At 48.1% G+C, this 19,920-nt stretch overlaps 2 protein-coding genes across 4 annotated transcripts in view; both read right to left on the bottom strand.

Moving 5' to 3' along the window:
* Positions 1–462: 462 nt before the first annotated feature.
* LOC125706315 (protein GOLM2-like) lies at positions 463–8,497 on the bottom strand. The gene is made up of 10 exons (XM_048972962.1): positions 7,354–8,497; positions 5,932–5,986; positions 5,070–5,172; positions 4,853–4,943; positions 4,107–4,221; positions 3,863–3,943; positions 3,540–3,776; positions 2,667–2,801; positions 1,893–1,974; positions 463–1,587 (listed from the first exon to the last, which is right to left on the bottom strand). Exons 1-9 carry the CDS (start codon positions 7,678–7,680, stop codon positions 1,919–1,921), a joined length of 1,200 nt encoding a protein of 399 aa, XP_048828919.1. The 5' UTR covers positions 7,681–8,497; the 3' UTR covers positions 463–1,587; positions 1,893–1,918.
* Positions 8,498–10,407: 1,910 nt separating this feature from the next.
* Positions 10,408–19,920, bottom strand: part of LOC125706308 (protein FAM189A1-like) — a 74,888-nt gene continuing 65,375 nt past the window's right edge. For 2 of the 3 annotated variants that reach the window (XM_048972946.1, XM_048972948.1), the window contains 8 exons: positions 19,799–19,906; positions 16,380–16,537; positions 15,215–15,350; positions 13,911–13,989; positions 11,934–12,590; positions 11,601–11,672; positions 11,156–11,487; positions 10,408–11,073 (listed from right to left, as the gene is read on the bottom strand). In XM_048972946.1, coding sequence (XP_048828903.1) covers positions 10,867–11,073; positions 11,156–11,487; positions 11,601–11,672; positions 11,934–12,590; positions 13,911–13,989; positions 15,215–15,350; positions 16,380–16,537; positions 19,799–19,906 — 1,749 coding nt within the window. In that variant the 3' untranslated portion in view covers positions 10,408–10,866. The remainder of the gene's footprint in view (positions 11,074–11,155; positions 11,488–11,600; positions 11,673–11,933; positions 12,591–13,910; positions 13,990–15,214; positions 15,351–16,379; positions 16,538–19,798; positions 19,907–19,920) is intronic. The other variant, XM_048972947.1, reaches the window with a different exon arrangement.

The raw sequence follows: 19,920 nt of genomic DNA, 5'->3' as shown, positions 1-19,920 counted from the left end.
ATAACATTAACAGAGTGCCATCTCATATAACCCCCCAAATAGATTGCTAGTTTGTTTTGCATGAAAATGAATTAAATGGTTTACTTGTGAATATGGTAAATGGCAGCTTACTTCATCAAGGACATGATACACGACTGATGACATCTGCAATCCTGTAAAGCAGCACGTCACATTCTCATAAAAAAAATAAAAAATAAAAAAAAATATTCAGGTGTTTAGCTTGTCATACAAACAGTGCAGTTGTAATGCATTAATTGCTCTATCTGCTACATCAAAAGTAGTGGAAGTGTACCAATCATCCAGTGGGAAACATTCCTCGGTAACGCAAAATAAGTCAGATTTGCCTACAGGAGTGCTTGAGATGATGTCTTACCTATAGTTTCCACAATCAACAGTTATAATTTTTTAAAGTATGTGAATGCACACTGGATGATTTGCACTGCAAAGACAGACGACCCACAATCACTGGATTCTTCCTTTAATGAACAAGCATAAGACATTCAGGGTGTTTAGCGCCATATACAGCCATACAGCAGCCCCCAGCCCAAGGTCAACGGCCCTCAGGCCAAGGTGAAAGTAACGGCTATATGTCAGAGCCTGAAGATGCTTAGGATGACCTGGCTTCATCTTCCCCAAGCAAGCCTTCCCAAACACTTTAGAATTCTCCGGGGCAACCTACTGATTTGTTACACAATTTCCGAAGTGCTCTTCCTATTCAACGAGCGCAACTGAATTACATCTAAAAATAGCACTCAGAAAGGAGACCTTTAACAAGTCCCACACAAGAAAGTGTCTGATCAGATGCTGAACCAAAAGCTAACAGCAAAATAATTTGGAGTTTTGAGTGAAAATATTTGTCATTCAAAAGGTTTTTGTCCTATAACAAAGAGTAGCATGAGAATTTGGTTCAAAACAGCAGCAGTGAGGTCTTCTGGACAGGTCTGTACAGAATAGACCAGAGAAACACATGGATTTTCTCTTATACCAGTTTAATCATTATTAATTAGTCATTATTATACTAGTGTCCATGTTCTCTTATGCATTCAAAATATCCAATAACATAACAAAAAAAACCTTTCCCTAAACCAGTGTTTCCCAGTCCAGTCCTTGGGAACCCACAGTCCACGTTTTTGCTCCCTGCTGGCTTACTGCCAGAAAGTACACATTTCTGCACCCTTCCAGCTTCCTACCAGGGGATGGAACAAAAATGCGGACTGTGTGGATTACGGAGGACCGGATTTGGAAACACTGCCCTAAACCTAGTCCTAGTTGGACTGTAGGTGGTATGATACCCACCTCCCTGGAATTTCTCCGCGAGCTTTGCCCCTTCCGCTGACATCGAGCTGTGGTTGATAGTGCGTGCACGAACAGCAGAGGAGTCAACAGCTAGAGTCCTTTATCAGAAAACACGTTTTGGGAAGAAGTCCATTCATAAAAAAAATAATTAAAAGGACCCATCTGTTTCATCTTCATTATCTGTTGCTAAGGAGGGTTTCTGAGAGTCACTGGAGACCATGAATTGGCACAGAATCTTAACTGCTTGGAATTCCGGGTCCTGCAACCAAGTAAGTGAGCTTACTTCATGTCCTGGAAAAGATGGGTTACCAAGATAAAATGTTAATATGACAGATGACACACTTCAAGGTTTTGAAAAGTAATACATCTAAGCATGTGTACATGGTAGTACAATAGTGTTTGAATAAAATAATGTGGCACATCTAATTTTTCCAGTACAAGCCAAAAGGTTTTTCTGAAAGCAGTTTTCATAGAACAGGATAGTCTAGCTAGCGTCCTCAAAATGTACAGATGAAAGATGTCATTCTTTAATTCAAAGGACCTACTCAAAAATGATTCATTAAAGCTATATTTGAATGATATTCCACGGTTCTCACCGAAGAGTTTGGCTTTCGGCTGCAGTTCACAGCATGTCCACAGCTTGGTGTCGTCTGCCTTCTGCAACATGCTGGCCTTCATCTAATGTGGAGGGGGGGGTGAAAAGATGGATCACGAGCGCATCCTGACTCTCATGCAAGTCCACCTACCGATGCCGCACTACAAACTATGGAGGAGTGTCTCTCAGAAAGAAGAACTGAAATGCAGACAGTTTGACAACCCAAGAAACTGAACGTGGGACACAGTGAAACTTACAGTGCAGGAAATATCAGCCATGCATCCACTGGAGTTGTACCAATCAAAGCTCATGTTTGAAAAAAACTTAGCAAACTGAGCAGCAGAGCTAAAAGTTTCCCGAAGCGGGCAATGCCACTACAGTCAGGTCCTACATAAATGCAAGTCTATAGGACCTAGTGTCCTGTCCTTCAAAGAGCTCTACATGAGACACAGTCTGAGCAAAATCTATAACTTCACAATGAGAGCCAAGTACATTATAGAAAAGCCTTCAAGAGCTGGCTCCTCATGAAGGTTTGAAAAATGTTCATTCCAGCTTCACTCGATCATTTTACTAAGGATGCACAGAGACCAACCTGAATAAGTTGTGAATTACAAAATGTGCATCACTTAACAGCACTATACTGTCAACATCCAAGCTAAATATACCACCCAGGAGATGAGAACATTTGCATGTGGAGAAGATGACCGCTGTGAGCCTGTGAGTGATAAAATGAAACATGCAAGCAGCACCAGGACCATGTGAAGGTCACACTCACTCTGGATCTGCGCAGGATGAGGGTTCCAGGCTGGCTCATTCTCCATAGGCTTGGCCAGAACTTGGGCCGGGTTGGGGGCCACCTGGAGACCCTCTCTCTTCTCATCAACAGCGGCAACTTTCACTCTATCTGGAACTGAGGTGAAGACAGGGGGCACAGCTACAAGTGACTACTGGCAGGACGCGGCCTGCAGCGAGGCACGGGGAAACAGTCAGCTTTACAAACAAGCTCCGGAAGTTATTTTGGATGGAAGCACAAGGACTGAGAGTCTGAAGAAGGGTGTGGAAGACAGGGACGTTTCCGGAGAGGAGGGCTAGGCGCAGACAGACAGCCAGAGGGCTGCTGAATCAGCAGGGGGGTGCAGGTAGGCATGGCCTTATTCTCAGGCCTGGCTGGATCACCTCCAGTTACTTTTGAACCACCGTTCCCTTCACATCAGTGTGCTGTTCTAGGCTATTCTGCACCCACCGTAAGACAGAGTGCTGCATACTCTGGTGCCTGTCAGTGGGTGCTCAGCTGGGGATTCCTAGCAAACTCACCTAGATGAATATGCAACTGGTAAATTAACAGGGCGACACTGTACATGGAAATTTATATTGACACGGCTGTTAATATGTTCAGTGGGTTAGTTCTTCCTACATATATAACCCACTTCACTGCCTTTTACAGGTATATACTGCAGTATAATCAGGAGGGAATAACAGAAAAGCTTGCTAGCTTACTTACAATGGGGGACCCGCTATTTAAGTGCACAGTAAAGTGCATATTATTCACTGGGTGAGACACCCAGATCAGCCATAGCAGACACTATCAGGCATTAAGCCTGGTGAAAAGGTGAAAACACCATACAAGCTGGTTTGGGCATCTTCTCACCAGGCAGCTGTCCCTGCTGTCCGGCACGGCCGTCTGCATGCCCACCCTCCATGGCTCCCTGGTCTTGGGGCACATCTCTGACTCCGTCGCCGGCCCCCGCAGCCAGTCTCTCCACCTTCGTGTCAAGCTTCAGGGGTAACACCTCGCTCCCCAAAGGACCAGCATGGTCCTGTGCCTTTGCTGGCCCGTCGACCGCATGCTGCACCTGCTTCCGCGTAATGGCCGGCTTCCTCAGTGCTGCAGAGGACAAGTCCACCGCTGTCGTCTTCAGCCAGCCGAGACACAGGACCGACAATCTCAGCTGCTGATGAGCAGCGGCTTACCGAATGCGGCCTCTTTCACTTTCTCCAAGTCGCCGTCCCTCAAGCCCGGCACGTCAGCGCCAGCAGCGAGCTTGCCGAGCTCTTTGGGGTACAAGGAGAGTGAGACTCAGATCTGTGTCTGTAGGAGGGCCCACCTCACACTGAAGGGGCCAACAGGTCATCGAAAGAGTACATCAACGGCTCAGCGGTATCCGTGTCAAAGAACGATTCAGATAATGTAGTAAAACTTAGAAATGAAAATTACCTTTAGTGTCAGTGACGTCTGGGTGGTGCACAGTCAGCCTGGGGACGTCTGGGTGGTGCACAGTCAGCCTGGGGACGTCTCTGTCTGTCTTATGTGCAGTTTCCATGGCTCGGTTCTGCAGCAAGTAAATATTATCCGGTCAAAAGCAGCGGAGTCTGCCTGACATCATGCAAGAAGTACAGCAAGTTCACCATGGACGTCTGCCACATTATTCCTGGGAGCGCTAGATGATATTTTGCTCCGCAAATGGCAAAAACGCGATTTATCTCATTTAAGAGGGTGGTTAAAGGAGGTGATGGTGTCTCAACTGAAAACATAAGGTAAGAGATAAACCATTTCACTGAACTTTTCAGGTGGAAAACAGAGAAACAGATGAATGGAGCAGGGAGGAGGGGGGAGATCCTTTCAAACACAGACATGTTAATCAAAGGGCTCTATCACCACAAAGGGCCCATGACACTTTGCGCCTTAAACCAAACTCATAAGAATACGCAGTGATCACTGTCAGCCACTAGAGGGCAAAAATTCCCCATAAATCATTTTTAAGAGGGTGCAGGACTGTCCTACGTCGCAGACACCAAATTTGGGGAACACAAGAAGTTTAAGGGTCACTTCCACGCATTTCCATTTTATTAGACAAAAGTGCAGTGGATTAAAACTAAGAGTCTATTAATTTCTTTTGAAAGGTAGACGGACTCAGCAGAAAGGTTCCCGAGGACATCAATCTCGCCAGGTCCCACACTCACCTTTCTCAACTGAAAGACCTCCTCCTCCAGGATCCTCTGCTTCTCCAAATGCTCGCCATTCAGCTGGTTGATTTTCTGCTTGCACTGCAAACTGCCACGTGGAAAAGCACACATGGGCAGAGCAGATAAGTGCTGGTGAACAATGCCGCGCCACAGACAGTGCTGTCCATTTCCCCAACAGAGTGACATGCGCAGTGGATATACGCTTCCCACCAACCTCTCAAACTCCAGCTTCTTGTCCATGGAGGTCCTATTCTTCTTCAGCTCCTGCAGCAGACCCTCCTGCTTCATATATTCCTGCTTCAGCTCCTTGAGCTGCTCTATTGATGAAAATCACACATTCGAAGAAGAAGAAAAAAAAAATCCATTATCAAGGCGATACTGAAACGCACGTCCTCCAAGACTCGCAGCATGATATTGTGACAGAACCGGTTGTGCGCTGATGGTCGGATGTCTATTAGCATTCAGAACACTCCTTATTGCCAAGGTTACCACATTCATTCCTGGGAATCCTCCACCCAGTCATCTTATAAGCTAGATAACGACAAACAACTATCTGCCTTGTGAAGGACAGTATTTACTTTACATTCCAAGAAGCACAATCATTGGCTTATTTAGCACAAAGAAAATTATGTGGCTCTTTCACAAACACGTCACTCGCTGTCCTCCACGTTTTCCTTACACACTTATCTGAGCAACATTCAAAGGGTGTGATATTACAAATGGGGGCCCCTCCCTACTTTCCTCTCACTTTGGGAATAGTGCAGGGTAGTTAAGATCTTAAGAAAACGTTTGCGGGAAACTGACGAGAAAAATTAGGGATAATGAACCACATGGCACAGAAATGCCACATGACTTAAGCAAGCCAAATATGCCCTTACACCTTGGTTCGACAACAGAAACAACCACACAAAACTAATTCCCTTAACAGAAGAGAGAATTGCAATCAGGGGGTACGATGGCCGAATTTAATGTGGGTACAGCAGAGAGAGATGATGGAGCTATACTCTTGAGCCAGGAAGGAAACTCAAGTGTTACATTTTGTCTAAATAAAAGCCGGCTTTTTACGATGCTCTTACCTTTAAGCCGCTGGATCTCTGATACTTGTGAGAAAGAGTCGCTCTGAATTTTCATCTGAGGGAGAAAAAGGAAGAGATACGCTGACAGGCAGACACCATGCAGACAAATTCCCTGTCCACCTGGCTGAAGATCCTCTGCGCCCAGGACTGCCCCACTTTCAGGGCCTGTTTCGCTCTGCCAGGGAACCGGCTCACACTCTTCAACTATAAAGATCACACTAATGCTTCGATTTAAAGGGAATAGAGAATGAAGAGGCTTCAATGAAATCCAGATCACCTTAAAACTGCTGATAGCACAATGTGTTTAATTAAAATGCATAAACATTCTGCTGTGAAAACCTGCCCGAACTGGGCTCGAAGAGGGAAAATGAGCCACAACAAAAATTAAAGTGGACGGAGTCATGCAGGAAATGAGACGTTTCATACAAGAAACCTTACTAAGAGTCCCATCGAATGCTTTGCTGCTTTCATACTGAGTGCTGTTTATCGGAATACCAGTTCTGACATTTTCACAACTGTGTCGCTTGGTTTCCAGAATCTATCGCTAATCGAGGCCATATAATTATCCGGGAAGCCGTGGAGGGTGAAGAGGGACAGCGTCAGAGTGTCAGGGGCATTGTAACTCGCCGCTGCCAGAGAGGGCCGTGTGAATAACAGCCCCCCCCCCCCCGCCTCCGTGATAAAAGCTGATGGCCAAGATGTAATGTAGGAGAGCAGAAGCCGGCAGAGTTACAGCCAAAGGCTGCAAGCTGGTACCAGGGAACAACCTCAGTCTGGGCTGCAACTTCAGGAGGACTATTGATTCACTAGGATACCAGGGAAGAAAGGGATAATCCCCCCCCCCCCCCCAACTGAAAACTCTGGGTGGTCTGGAATAACAGAGGACACTGCTTATGCTACTGCATGCCCCTATGGGTGCCAGGTAAAAATCACATATGTAAATGCTGGATGTGAACCTTTTTTAGGTTAGGATGGTAGGCTGCAGTCTGCCTGACGCAATACAGCTGGCCACATTCCTGGTGTAGATACACACTGCCATAAATGTTCAAATGAAGCTTATGCATTTTTTTAAACGAAATGATTTGGCATGATTGTCGAGCTTTTAATAGGGAGCCATTTAAAGGGGGGGGGGCTGTCCATCGTCACTGGACATGTCTCCAGAGATGCACTGTAGGCGTCCTGACAACGGAGACGCGGCCTTCCGCTGATGACGTGGGCTGCACCCCGCATCCACGAGACACCTTTGTCAACTTTGCCCAACCCATACTTCAAACACGCGGCTTTCAATGTAAACATCATTGGGCGACGCAGCTCCCGGCACGATTCCAGTACATGAAGCTTTCACTGCATTTAAATAAACCGACCCGAAGTTCTCATGTTGGATTATGGAGATTTAGGGCAGCAGCACATGACAGATCTCACCTTCTCGTCATTACACCTTTTGAACTGCACCTCCACAGCCTGTAGGCTGTTGCGCAGGGTGTTGCGCTCGCCCTCCTTCTGGTCCACCTCCTTTCGGTGCCCATCCACCTGCACCATCAGCTCCGAGTTGCGCTTCTCCAGCCGGCTGCGCGCCGCATCCGTGCGCTTCACCTGCGCCTGGGCCTCCGCCAGTTCATCCAGCAGGCGGCCGCGCTGTCTGGACACGTCCCAGTAGTTGAACGAAATGAAGAGGACGAGGATGACCAGCGCGATCATGACGAAGGACGGGAGGCGACCCCCCCTGCGGTTGGCACCGAAGCCCATCATTTTACAGCGCGCCCAAGAGCCAAATCGCACCTGAAAACAGCAGATTTCCCCGCGATCTCCCTACACACTTGACGATCCAACAAGTTGAAACTATGAAATACTACCTGCCGTCTCCCATCTTAACATCTACACGCCGGCTGGCTGCTGACGGGACGCCGCCGCGTTTCCTCTTCCGCAGAGGTGGCGAATGGCGCTCCCGCTATTGTCTACTCTCAAAATAACTAAATAAAAAGAGCCCTGTCAGCTGCAGCTTTCTGGATAGTATGTAAACTATATCAGGCACACTTTATGTTCCGTTAACCATTAAATGACATTTGAGGCACGGCAGGCGCGCAAAGGAAGAACTTAAACAAAAGTACACAAACGACTCCAGAAATCAGTGTAACTTAACTAGAAGCGAAAGTCGTTGAATCCACCTACTGGCGCTCAAGGCATCAATATAAAAATCCGCATTTCGTCATGCAAACAGGAGTGAATTTCCCCAGGAAGCAGAGCACGCGAATCACCTGCAAACACGCTGCTAGTAAACATATAACTAAAGACGGGTCTCGATCAACTTCCCGAACTACACGCTGAATTTCTGCTCTCCACTCGCTCCCTTATACTCTAATTCTCCCTGGATATTTCTCACTACAGTAATCCCTTACATATATTAACACTATATATTGGACGAAAACTAAAAGCAGACGCAACTTCCAATTTTACTTGGTAGGTTTTCCCTTGAAATATGCTACCCTAAGCCCGTAATTTGGGCTCAACATCGGTCTCCGTGTTACATTCGATTCGGGGTAACGAGCCCCGGACAAAGCCAATCAATAGAAACGTCCTCGAAGCGCAAGCTTATGCGATTGGCCCGAGACGGAAGTCACGCCCATGAGAGAAAGCGGATTGGAGCAACGTCCTCGTGGGCGGGACATTTCGGGTTTTCGAGCGAAGGGCATTTTAAGTTCCGTGTTCGTAGGCAAGCCGGTGTCCGCCACATCCCCCTACTTCAGGATGTTACTTCCGTGACCTTTCATGAAAAGGCGACCAGCGTGGTGCACATCACTGTCTGAAAGGAATTAGGTGTAACCGGTTAGGCTGAAAACCATTTGACTGTCGAATTACAACCTTTTCAATGACTGGAAATCATTTGTCATGATCACAAATATGTGTGTGTGTGTGTGTGTGTGTGATATATATATATATATATATATATATATATTAATCGAAGTTTATATATTGCTAGCAGTATATCACTGCTGTAAGTAGCACGTAAGCATACGCTAACATTTAACATTGACACGTCACAGAAATAGTTTTCAGAATACTACCCACTTATTATAACTCTTACCTACTGAATCTTTTGTTCTAAAGTTACTGGAATCTAGCTGCCATACTGGTTGGTTCTGAAAAACTTACCAATTCAGTTTTCCACCATATATCTGTGAGGCTGTGTATTAATGAGATTTTCGATTTGATGTGGTAATTAGGGTGATCAGGTCCTTCTGAACCCTGAACATTAAGGACATCTCTACACACAGAGAGCACTGCTAGGAACCCCCCCCCCCAAGCCCCGGAGGTGTAAAATAATAAGGCTATCCACTGTCCTCTTTGTGAGAACTGAAATGAGATCAACTTTGCAATGTGGCGTACAAAAGTTCAGAAAACCAGCTGAGCTTGACTAATACAATCATTGAAAAAGTTGTGATTAATTGTATCACCTTCATTCCTTGACCTGTATGATTGCAAATCAGGTTCAACTACATAAAGAACTGTACAACAATATGGAAACATTTAAAAAATGGCCACAAATCATGACATACAACCTTGAACTTGCATTTGGTGAGTTTTCAAGACTGCTTCATTAATCTGTGTCTTTGCTGGCAGAGTGTTTGATCTCGGCATCACACCCTGGATATTGTAAAAAGCACAACAGTGTATTCTCCAGCTGCCCCCCACCCCCCATCTAACCCCTATTCCTCCCATACAAATACCGGGGAATCTACATCAGGTCTGAACTAACATGGGCCAGACATACCGATACCGTGGTGAGGACGGCTAAGCTGTTCCTCCATCACCTCTGGACCACTGAAGATATTCAGAGTTTCACTAAGTGTCCTTAAGCCCTTTTACCACATGGCTGTCCAAAGCATACTAGAAGGTAACAACACTGCCTGGTTTGGAATCAGCTGCAAAGAAGACCACACAGAGAGTTACCCGCACAGCTGAGCACTCGTGGGAATATCCTTGGCCCTTCAGTAGGGCCGTTTCACAAAAAGGTGCACTGCCAGGATCGTGAAAGGCTTCTCTCCTCTGAGGTCTGGAAGATGTCTTTGATGCCTCAAATCAAGAATGGAAAGACTTACGAAGAGCTTAGGAAAAGTTCACTGACAGCAATACCAAGATGACTCTTCCTCGTCCAAAGATCCATCAAATACTTTTAGAGTTACTGTTTGCACAAGTTTCTTCTGCAGCCACATATTCTTTCCTTTTCTGCTGCACAACACGCAATACCTCATTCCTGCCCCGCAGTTTGCCAGTGTCAGCTCTGGATGTCACTGCTGTGATCCTTTCACTGGACTCCAGGCCCTCGAGTAAGTGGAACAAAAGAACAATGATGTATCTTATTTCAAAAATACCTGAAATGTGCTTATTTACAAAACTCCAATAAAATGTATTTTCTAATTGCAACATGCCATTTTTTGTGCAGAGAAATATAGATTAGAGCCACACGAAGAGGTAAAAACATCTTTTATTGTAACACTGATTAAGAACTGCAACACACTGTGGTTAAAATAAATAACACGTTTGGTGGCACCAGTCTGCAAACTGGACTTTTACATCGCAGAAGGAACTGGGCCACATCCCTTTTGTTAAGGATCATCACATTCACAGATGAGTAAAAAATGATTTTTTTTTTCTTTTTTAAATTATTTTTTATATATAAAATTCTACGGCTTCCCTGTTAGGTTAGCTTAAAAAGTTCCTTGATCTTGTTATTTTCTGTGTACTTAGTTAGAGTAGTAATGGCACCGTGCCCCTTGTGTTTATGGCCGGTAGATTATCTGTTGTTCGCCACTCGCTTGTCTCCATCTCCGGAGAGCAGTCGTCTGCGCAGCCGAGGAGGGGGCCGGTCGTCGCACACCGTCAGATTGTATGTTTGTTTTTTTTTGCTGGGGGGGTTGATCTGTGACTGGCGGCGGGTCAGAGGATGGTCTCTCGACACACGCTGACAGGCCGCTGAGAGCGGTCAGATGGTGGTGTGGCAGTAGGGGTCCGGGCCTGGGCCCGGGGGCCTGGACGGTACCGCAGCAGGGATGGCGAGCTCAATGCGCCACAGCTGTGCAGGTGCAGATCGTCGCAGTGCCGCTTCCGGGGCCCCCGAGAGCCTCTGTGCGTTTGTCTCATCGCCTGGGGAGATAATGAACAGGCTGTCAGTTGGTCTTCTGCTCCGCAGCCAGACGTGCAGTGTGGCACTCGCCTGCTGCCTCACCCGGCCGATGACGTCGGCGTTGATCATGGCTTCTTCCATGTGCCTCTCCTCAGACCTGATGACGAACTTGATGCTGTCGACCACCTGCTGCACTTCTGGTGGGAGGCTGCAGCTGGAATGCTCCAGAAACCTGGCCACCAGCATCTTGGTGTCCCTGTAGGTCTGGAAGTCGGCCAGCGAGTGCGGCCGGTCCTTGGGAGGGGCCCCCGTGGTCAGGGGTCGAAGCCGGATGTCCACCCTGCCGGCCTCCCGTCGCCTCCAGTGGCCCAGGGGGCCGTGCCTGGCTGCGTCCTGGTAGGAGACCACCACTGCTGTGTGCTCAGAGCAGGCTGCTGGAAGCAGACATACGCGTTCATTTCATTTCTCAGATAAGGGATGTTGCCCTTTGTGAGACCCTGGGTTCGGGAAGTCACCCGTGCCAAAGGGAGGAGCATCTGAGTGTTACCTGGCTCAGGTGAGGTCTGTGGAGAGCTGTCAATGGGCTGGAAACTAGCGGGAGCAGAATTACAGCTGCTGCCTTTGGAGAGATAACAGGAGCAAACAATGAGGCCATATATTAAAAAGCTGAGACAGATACTGGCACAAGCTTAACAGAAAAATATGTAGCTGTAAACTCTTAGCCTATGAACTGAATACAGTCTGCACCAGTAACAAGCGCAAAGAGTTGCTGTTAAAAATAGAGGCTCTGAGTGTCCGTCTTGCAAACTATGACCTTCTACTTTAAAGGAGGAGGTGGCTGGCTCATCCCAGACACACATTCAGCACAGGGCACACTCACTTCCTGTGGTGGACGTACAGGAGATGGGGTCGCTGGTGGAGCGCACGATGCAGGGCAGCCTCTGGTAGTGCCTGGCTGAGCGACGGGGGCGGGGTCGATCAGAGGGGGAGGAGCTTCTGGGGACGGAGCCTGAGGGGGGCTGCATGGGTGACCATACACCAAAGCAGAGCTTATGGCCACAGGGCTGGGTGATCGGGGAGGGACAGGCAGAGGGACTTGGGGCAGAGCTGGCAGCAACCGGGGCAGCAGAAGCAGAGGCAGAGGTGGGGGGTGGGGGCAGAGACAGAGCTAGCACCCTACTGGCTTTGCCTTGGGGCCGAGTGGGTGTGGTTCCCAGCAGCTCCTCCCGTCCTAGCATGCTGACATTCTCGGGCGACCAGTCGTGTGAGCGCTCATGGGCACAGCCAGCAGCAGAGTCCTGGGGGTGGGAGGACTCGCCTCGGCCACTGTCGGAGGGGGCGGGGGCAGGGTGGCGCAGTGCACAGCGCGCGCTGTGCTCGAGGCTCGTGCAGCTGCCGTCGGTGGGCACGATGCGTGTGGCACTGTAGGGGGAGGAGTCGGAGGCAGAGCGCAGGGAGCCCAGGTCCTCCGAGGAGCAGCTGCGATATGGCATGTCCGCCACCTCTGACACTAGGAGGGAGGCGCTGTCCACTGAGGCTGCAGGTCAGGGCGCAGTGGTCAGGGAACATAAAGGTCAGGACACAGCGGTCAGGGTATCATGATCAGGACACAGCATTCAAAGCACAGCGGTCAGGGTATCATGGTCAGGACACAGCGGTCAAGGCGCAGTGGTCAGAAAACATAAAGGCCAGGACACAGCGGTCATGGTATTATGGTCAGGACACAGAATTCAAAGCACAGCGGTCAGGGTATCATGGTCAGGGCACAGCGGTCAGGGCACACAAAGGTCAGGGCACACAGAGGTCAGGGCACACAGAGGTCAGGGCACACAGTGGTCAGGATACGGCGGTCAGGACACTGCAGTCAGGGCACAGCGGTCAGGGGAGAGCAGTCAGGGCACATAGCGGTCAGGGGAGAGCAGACAGGGCACATAGCGGTCAGGGGAGAGCAGTCAGGGCACATAGCGGTCAGGGGAGAGCAGTCAGGGCACATAGCGGTCAGGGGAGAGCAGACAGGGCACATAGCGGTCAGGGGAGAGCAGTCAGGGCACACAGCGGTCAGGGCACAGTATTGGCACACATACATATTATTTTAAGGCAGAGGTGGTATTGTGCTTAAGTTTAAACTCCCATTTTTTTCCGGGTCACTGGAGTTTTAAGGATGAGTCAGAACAAATTCGGGTGAAACTGAGCTCTGCTTGCGGTACAACTGGGCCTCTGGTCCTCAGGGCTCTCCTGGCCAGGCTGATAAGGGCCTCATGCAGGTGATGCTGGTGAGCATGGAGGCTATGAGGGCATCCTGCCAGGACACCCTCACCCTTCGCGCTGGGGGGAGGGGCTTATAGGGACTGTGCCGTGGAGACACACTCACCCTGCATGCTGGGGGGAGGGGCTTATAGGGACTGTGCCGGGGAGACACACTCACCCTGCGTGCTGGGGGGAGGGGCTTATGGGGACTGTGCCGTGGAGACACACTCACCCTGCGTGCTGGGGGGAGGGGCTTATGGGGACTGTGCCGTGGAGACACACTCACCCTGCATGCTGGGGGGAGGGGCTTATAGGGACTGTGCCATGGAGACACACTCACCCTGCGTGCTGGGGGGAGGGGCTTATGGGGACTGTGCCGTGGAGACACACTCACCCTGCATGCTGGGGGGAGGGGCTTATAGGGACTGTGCCATGGAGACACACTCACCCTGCGTGCTGGGGGGAGGGGCTTATGGGGACTGTGCCGTGGAGACACACTCACCCTGCATGCTGGGGGGAGGGGCTTATAGGGACTGTGCCGTGGAGACACACTCACCCTGCATGCTGGGGGGAGGGGCTTATAGGGACTGTGCCATGGAGACACACTCACCCTGCGTGCTGAAGCCAGCCGTTGTGTTTCTCTCACAGAGGCTTGACTCAGTGGCCTGCTGCTCTAGGCTGGTGGTGACCTGCACACACATACACACAGGCACAGACACACACAGTACACAGACAGACAGACAGACACACAGACAGACACGGACACATACACAGACACATGAAGTTACCCCCTGCTACTCACACTTTTGTCACTGGATTGTGTCCTTGCATACACATTACATGTGACAAACTGGTTGAGTCTTATGTAAAGTTTCCTATGACATTTGTTTTTCTAAAATAAACATGCCAAGCTCATTTTTGTAATAAATCGGACAGCCCAAATTTCCCTGGAACACCCAGGATTCTCCTGGGAATCAAGTTACACAAATTTTCCTGGAAATTCGGTAAGATTAATATAAGTTTCACGGCAGTGATCTCGCCTGTGCGGCGCTGCTGGTTTATCAGTGTAGCGATGCGTATCTGTGTCTGAGAGGGGTAAGAGCTTGGAGATCGTTAGCAAGCAGGCTCTGTCAGCACAAGCAGTGTGAAGGGCGGCCCTCTGTGAGGTCAGATAGCCAGCTCACAGAAACACACTGCCTACATCAGCCAATTATAACCACCCTGCTGACCAGCGAAAAAAACAGACGTAATTCTCTAGTAATGTCCGGTATTCAACCTCATGACTAGGAAATCTAGCAGCAAGGTGCCCCTGTTTGACAACAGTGCTGTTTTACCGTGATTTCACAGTGCTAGTTATTACACGAGTCACACTGAAGCCACTTCCTGCACATACATTGTGGACCTTGGGGGTTATAGCCTGAAAAAAGAGTTTTTATTAATATTTATAGATCTTGCAGCGTGTGAGGAAGGCACAGCACACTACCCCGCGTCAGACACATTATCCATGGGTTTTTATTGTGGCAGAAAACAGCAGAGGTCCTCAATAAGGACAGTTTCTCATTTACTGTTTTAAAGGCCACTGAGCGAATCAGAACAGCCAAACAGAAGGTGATTTTGTTTTAATGCACATGGTTAAAAAACACAGGTGTAGGTGGATCTGGAAAGAATAGGAGAAATGAGTTTGCAGTGAAGGTAATTTCAGCAACGGCAGTGTAGCGGGAAATCTGCCTCCCTCAAATCTCAGACCTCCTTGGAATTTGTAAACTACACATACAGACACTTTGGAAACTTGGGCTGTCTGCTAAACAGGATTCCTTCCTCGTTTTTTAAGCGATTGGGGCCACCTGTAGGTTTCCAAACAGACTGAAAAACAGATAAACATGTAAGGAGCATTTGGGCAGCATGCAGGCTCACCTGGCTGGCAGGGGTCTGGCCCACCACAGCCTCATAGGGTGGGGGCAACTCGCAAGGATACAGCATCCCAGGGCTATTGATGGGCATCCCGTAGATGGTGCTGAAGGGTGAGTGAGGGAAGTCCAGGTGCAGCCCCCTGTCACACACATGCAGTCAAGGCAATGAAGCTGTCGGCTTGCATTACGGACAGCAGGTGGCATAGCGGTTAAGGAACAACAGCTCGCAATTCCCAGGACTGCTGCGGTGGATCTCCTGCCCTCAGCCCTTTGGAAATGCCTCAGCTATACAAGCGAGTAAACTGAAAAAGTTTACTAAAAAGTGCAAATAAAATAAAATAAAATAAAAGTTCTAAATCAATTTGTAGCAATAATAATAATTTGAATGAATTTAAAAGAAGGATGATTGTTTTTGGGGCACTTTTAATATTTCCGAGATAAATCACAAGGGAGGCAGCTCATAAGTAAAGGTCTCAGCCAGGATGAACAGGCCTCTGACATTCCAATGCTAATTCAAGCAGAATGATGAGGAGACCTGTGCCGGTCTCTCGTTAAGACCCCAGGTGTGTGCTGGCACCAGGCTGAAACTTCGCCAACCTGCGGTATTTCTACTCCTCCAGCCAAGTCTGGTGACGGCGGATGACTGAAAAATCCTTTTATTATAAACCCCCAGCTCTAAGCCTTATAAAATGGGGATTGCTCCCATATGTCATCAGGAAGTCTGTAAACCAGAGCCTGCGGCACAACAGGTTTTCAAAACGGTCACACAACGGTTGTACTGTAACACTGTGTTCTCTGTGACAAAACCCTTTTTCTGTTCTGTATGTCAGAACCAAAACAATTGTTCTCCGCCTGTCTGTTACGCTGCCATCGCTAGCTGGGGTGCCCCACCTCTCAGCTGCTGTGCAGACTTCAATCAGACTCTTCTGCGCGTAAATCACGGTGTGCGGCAAGATGGGCACACATAATCAGGTGTGTGACTGCGGCGAGTGACCCGCGGAGCGGCAGGGGGGGGGTCACACGTGCCAAACCCGACTCGCCGCAGAGAACGACACTTCACAGCCTGAAGGCAGGAGAACTCATTACTTTTTAACAAAGTGTTCCCAAATATAGAACGGTAAGGTACTGGGCAAGAGAGTGTGGGAGAGGGAGAGTGTGTGGCACCATACCTCTGCGTGTCCATGCCAGGGGTGCAGGTGTACTCAGGGGGGTAGTAGGGTGGCGGAGGGATGGGTGGGATGAACTCATCAAAGTCGAGCGCCTGGTGCAGCAGAGAGCTGTGTGGGGGCAGGCAGTCGGTGCTCATGGCTCGTCTGTGTGGCATGAACTGAAACAGGGGGAGGATGGGGGTGCAGGTGTTACCACGGAGACACTCTAATCATGTCTAATCGCAGAAATCAGCTTAATTACAGTGATCCCCTAACCTGGCAGCTCTGAACCGCGGCAGCGCCGGAGAAGCGATAATTTCTGCAAACTCACAACAAAACCACAGTGGTGTTTCCCCGGGGCTCAAGAATAATGTCAAGATCACCCACCACTGACCGTCTACACACACACACACACACACACACACACACACACACACACACACACACACACGTCGGGTATACCTATCCTTATGGGGCCTGCTCATTCACTTTGTGGAAGTAAAATTGGACATTGGTAGGCCCGGGAGGTTGGCATATTGGGTCTGTTATGTCTTAGGCCCTAGGCAAGAAGAGATTGTTTTAAATACTGTGTAACCTCGCTTCGCGATAGCTGCCTGCAGTAAGTTCCGCAGACCCTGAGGAAAGCTCGGACCTTGGAGAGGCAGACAGTGGAACAAAGGGGGGAGGGAGAAACCACTTGCAGGAAGAGAATCGAAGCTGCCCCAACTGGTGCACAGCGAGTTATAGCTTTTTAAAATAGTTGTGGCAGACAATTTATAGTAAGTTATGTGGTAGTGCAAATGTATAAGTAATTATGTTAATCATACTAATCATATGTTAATCATGTATTTGCAGTGATTCAATGACAAGGACGTCAATATCCATCCATCCATCCATTTCCCAAACCGCTTATCCTATTGGGTCGCGGGGGGTCCGGAGCCTATCCCGGAAGCAATGGGCACGAGGCAGGGAACAACCCAGGATGGGGGGCCAGCCCATCGCAGGGCACACTCACACACCATCCACTCACACATTCACACCTATGGGCAATTTAGCGACTCCAATTAGCCTCAGCATGTTTTTGGACTGTGGGGGGAAACCGGAGTACCCGGAGGAAACCCCACGGCGACATGGGGAGAACATGCAAACTCCGCACACATGTGACCCAGGCGGAGACTCGAACCCGGGTCCCAGAGATGTGAGGCAACAGTGCTAACCACTGCACCACCATGCCGCCCCAGGACGTCAATATGTTAATCATTAATCAATAGAACACCCAAACATTAATAGTGATTCAATGTCATATGGTCAATATCTATATACATATCTCAAGTAGAGTCTAGAAGCCGAGACAGATTCCGGTAAACTGAGCTAGATGGGTGGATTTTACCTTGCCACCAAGGTAAACCAATAGAGCAGGAGAATGGTGTTTGTTATACGTTTGAGCTCGGTTTGTTGGTGTTTCGTGACCAATCAGGATTTAAAAGTCCTTATTGGGAATTGGGAGTTATGGTTTATCAGCTGGTTGCTCTGTCTGCTCCGGGTGACTTGGTACCAAGTGCCAGAGTGTGACGGGAGAACTTTGCTGGATTGCTAGAATAAAAGAGATTTACCTCATCAAACTGAGAGGTTCAACTTTTATTCTAGTTTTCTTTTATTCTAGTTTTATTATTATAGTTATATTAAAAATTTTTCTACCACAACTTCTATGGGGAAAAATGCTAACGCTAACTATGACAACCTTAACCCCCACCCTGCCCTAACCATAACAATAAGTAACCAAGCAAAATACAAGAGTTTGTGCATTTTTAGTTTTTTCATAGCAGTCACTGATTTTTATAAAATAGAGTTTTCCCTTATGGGGACCAGGAAACCGGTCCCCATAAGGATAGTTACTGTATACCCGCTCGCGAACACACACAAACACACACACACGTACACACACACACATACACAAACACTCATGTACACACATGCACACATACACACACCCACACAAACATACACTCACGCACATACACACACACACATACATCCATGCACGCACTTACACACACACATGCACGCACAGACACACACACGCCCACATACACGCACACACATATATACATGCACACACTTACACACACATCCACATACACACACAAACATGCACACATATACACACACACACACACACACACACACAGATACACACACACAGATACACACACAGGCACATGTGTCAAAAAGGTTTTAAAAGGAGGTCTTTGAAGATTGAGGGGAAAGAGGATCAAAACAAACACAAGAAACCAGCATGATCTGTGGATTACATGCGAAAGGAAGACAGTTACAGGAAACAGCAGAATGGGACGTCAGTGACAATGGCAGAACAAAATATGTTTATGCTGGAAGGTGCAGGGGAGGGCAATGCTACACACCACAGCTTTGAACCTGCAATGTCACATTTCTCACTTTTCTCTGTTCATCAGGAGTCAAAGTGCTTGATGTTCAGACCACATAGAAAGAGATGAATAGATCTCACACCAACAGAAACCTGCATCTCTAGACAGTCTAAAGTACTAGAGCTTGCGAAACATTTAGTGTTTAACATATACCAGAGGTATATTGTTAATTCACAGCCTCCAGGCATATATGATGCCATTTACAGAGCCGCTGCTACTCGTAAACTCTATTAAAACTTTACACTCACGGAACGTTATTACCTTCTAATCAAAAGCTCTCTCTGGCAAAATTTGGTAGATGTATTAAGTAGGTGTTTCTTAATAAGAGTTCCTCTTTATTTGATACAGAATAATATTCTCTTATTTATTTGATATGGCGAGTGTGGAGTAGTTAATGTGTCACTAGGCTGGACATACGAGTGCATGACATAAAGCTCTAAAACCTAGACAAGGACACAGAGTGACCAGCCTTCCGCTCAGGAGTGTATGCTCTTTCTGTGATGTGGAGGAACAGGTTGAAAGGTTGGTTCAAGGATAAACTCTCTTCCGAGATGAACAAACCATTCTGGATGAAAAAAAAAACTATTTTAGGATCCTCTCTAGTTTCTGGAAAAGGAGTAGAGAGTCCTAATTAGCTAACCAGACCCATCCGTCCATCCACTCAGACAGTGTGGCACGTTTATAAACAATTCAAGAAAAATGAGCGAGGAGGAGAAAAATCTAACAATAAGTGGTCATTTGTGGGCATTGCTTTGTGTCTGTTGGCATAACTCTCAGCAACAGAACAAGCTTATATGACAGATTTTATTGGTAGATACTAACTAGGTCTCTTTGGAGTTTATTTTGGGTAAATTTTCAACTCTCTTTTTGTTTTATAAATATTGAAATATTGCTAGCAAAAATACCGCAACGTGAATTTTTCCCGTATCAAACCGAATGGGACTGAGATGGCCAGGAGGGGCTCCTGCAGGCTTCTCCTGTGGGGAGCGAACTCACCATCTGCAGAACATCAGCAGACACCATCTGCATGCAGCACATGGCCGTGGCCAGGGCGCAGACGATGGTGGAGATGACGTTCAGGGCACACACGCTGAAGAGCAGCTCCTGCGCGACAGGGA

Source organism: Brienomyrus brachyistius, chromosome 13, assembly GCF_023856365.1.
Source record: "Brienomyrus brachyistius isolate T26 chromosome 13, BBRACH_0.4, whole genome shotgun sequence".
Classification (NCBI taxonomy): domain Eukaryota; kingdom Metazoa; phylum Chordata; class Actinopteri; order Osteoglossiformes; family Mormyridae; genus Brienomyrus; species Brienomyrus brachyistius.
The sequence above is the reverse complement of the archived record's forward strand: the minus strand, read 5'-3'. Positions and strand labels throughout refer to the sequence as shown.

Excerpts from the sequence above, each read along its gene's own strand:
- LOC125706315 (XM_048972962.1), bottom strand. The coding sequence starts at position 7,680 with ATGATGGGCTTCGGTGCCAACCGCAGGGGGGGTCGCCTCCCGTCCTTC. Across the intron at positions 4,944-5,069 it reads AAGAAGCTGGAGTTTGAGAG|TTTGCAGTGCAAGCAGAAAA; the intron begins GTTGGTGGGAAG and ends TCCACGTGGCAG. Across the intron at positions 3,777-3,862 it reads AGTGAAAGAGGCCGCATTCG|CACTGAGGAAGCCGGCCATT; the intron begins GTAAGCCGCTGC and ends TGTCCTCTGCAG.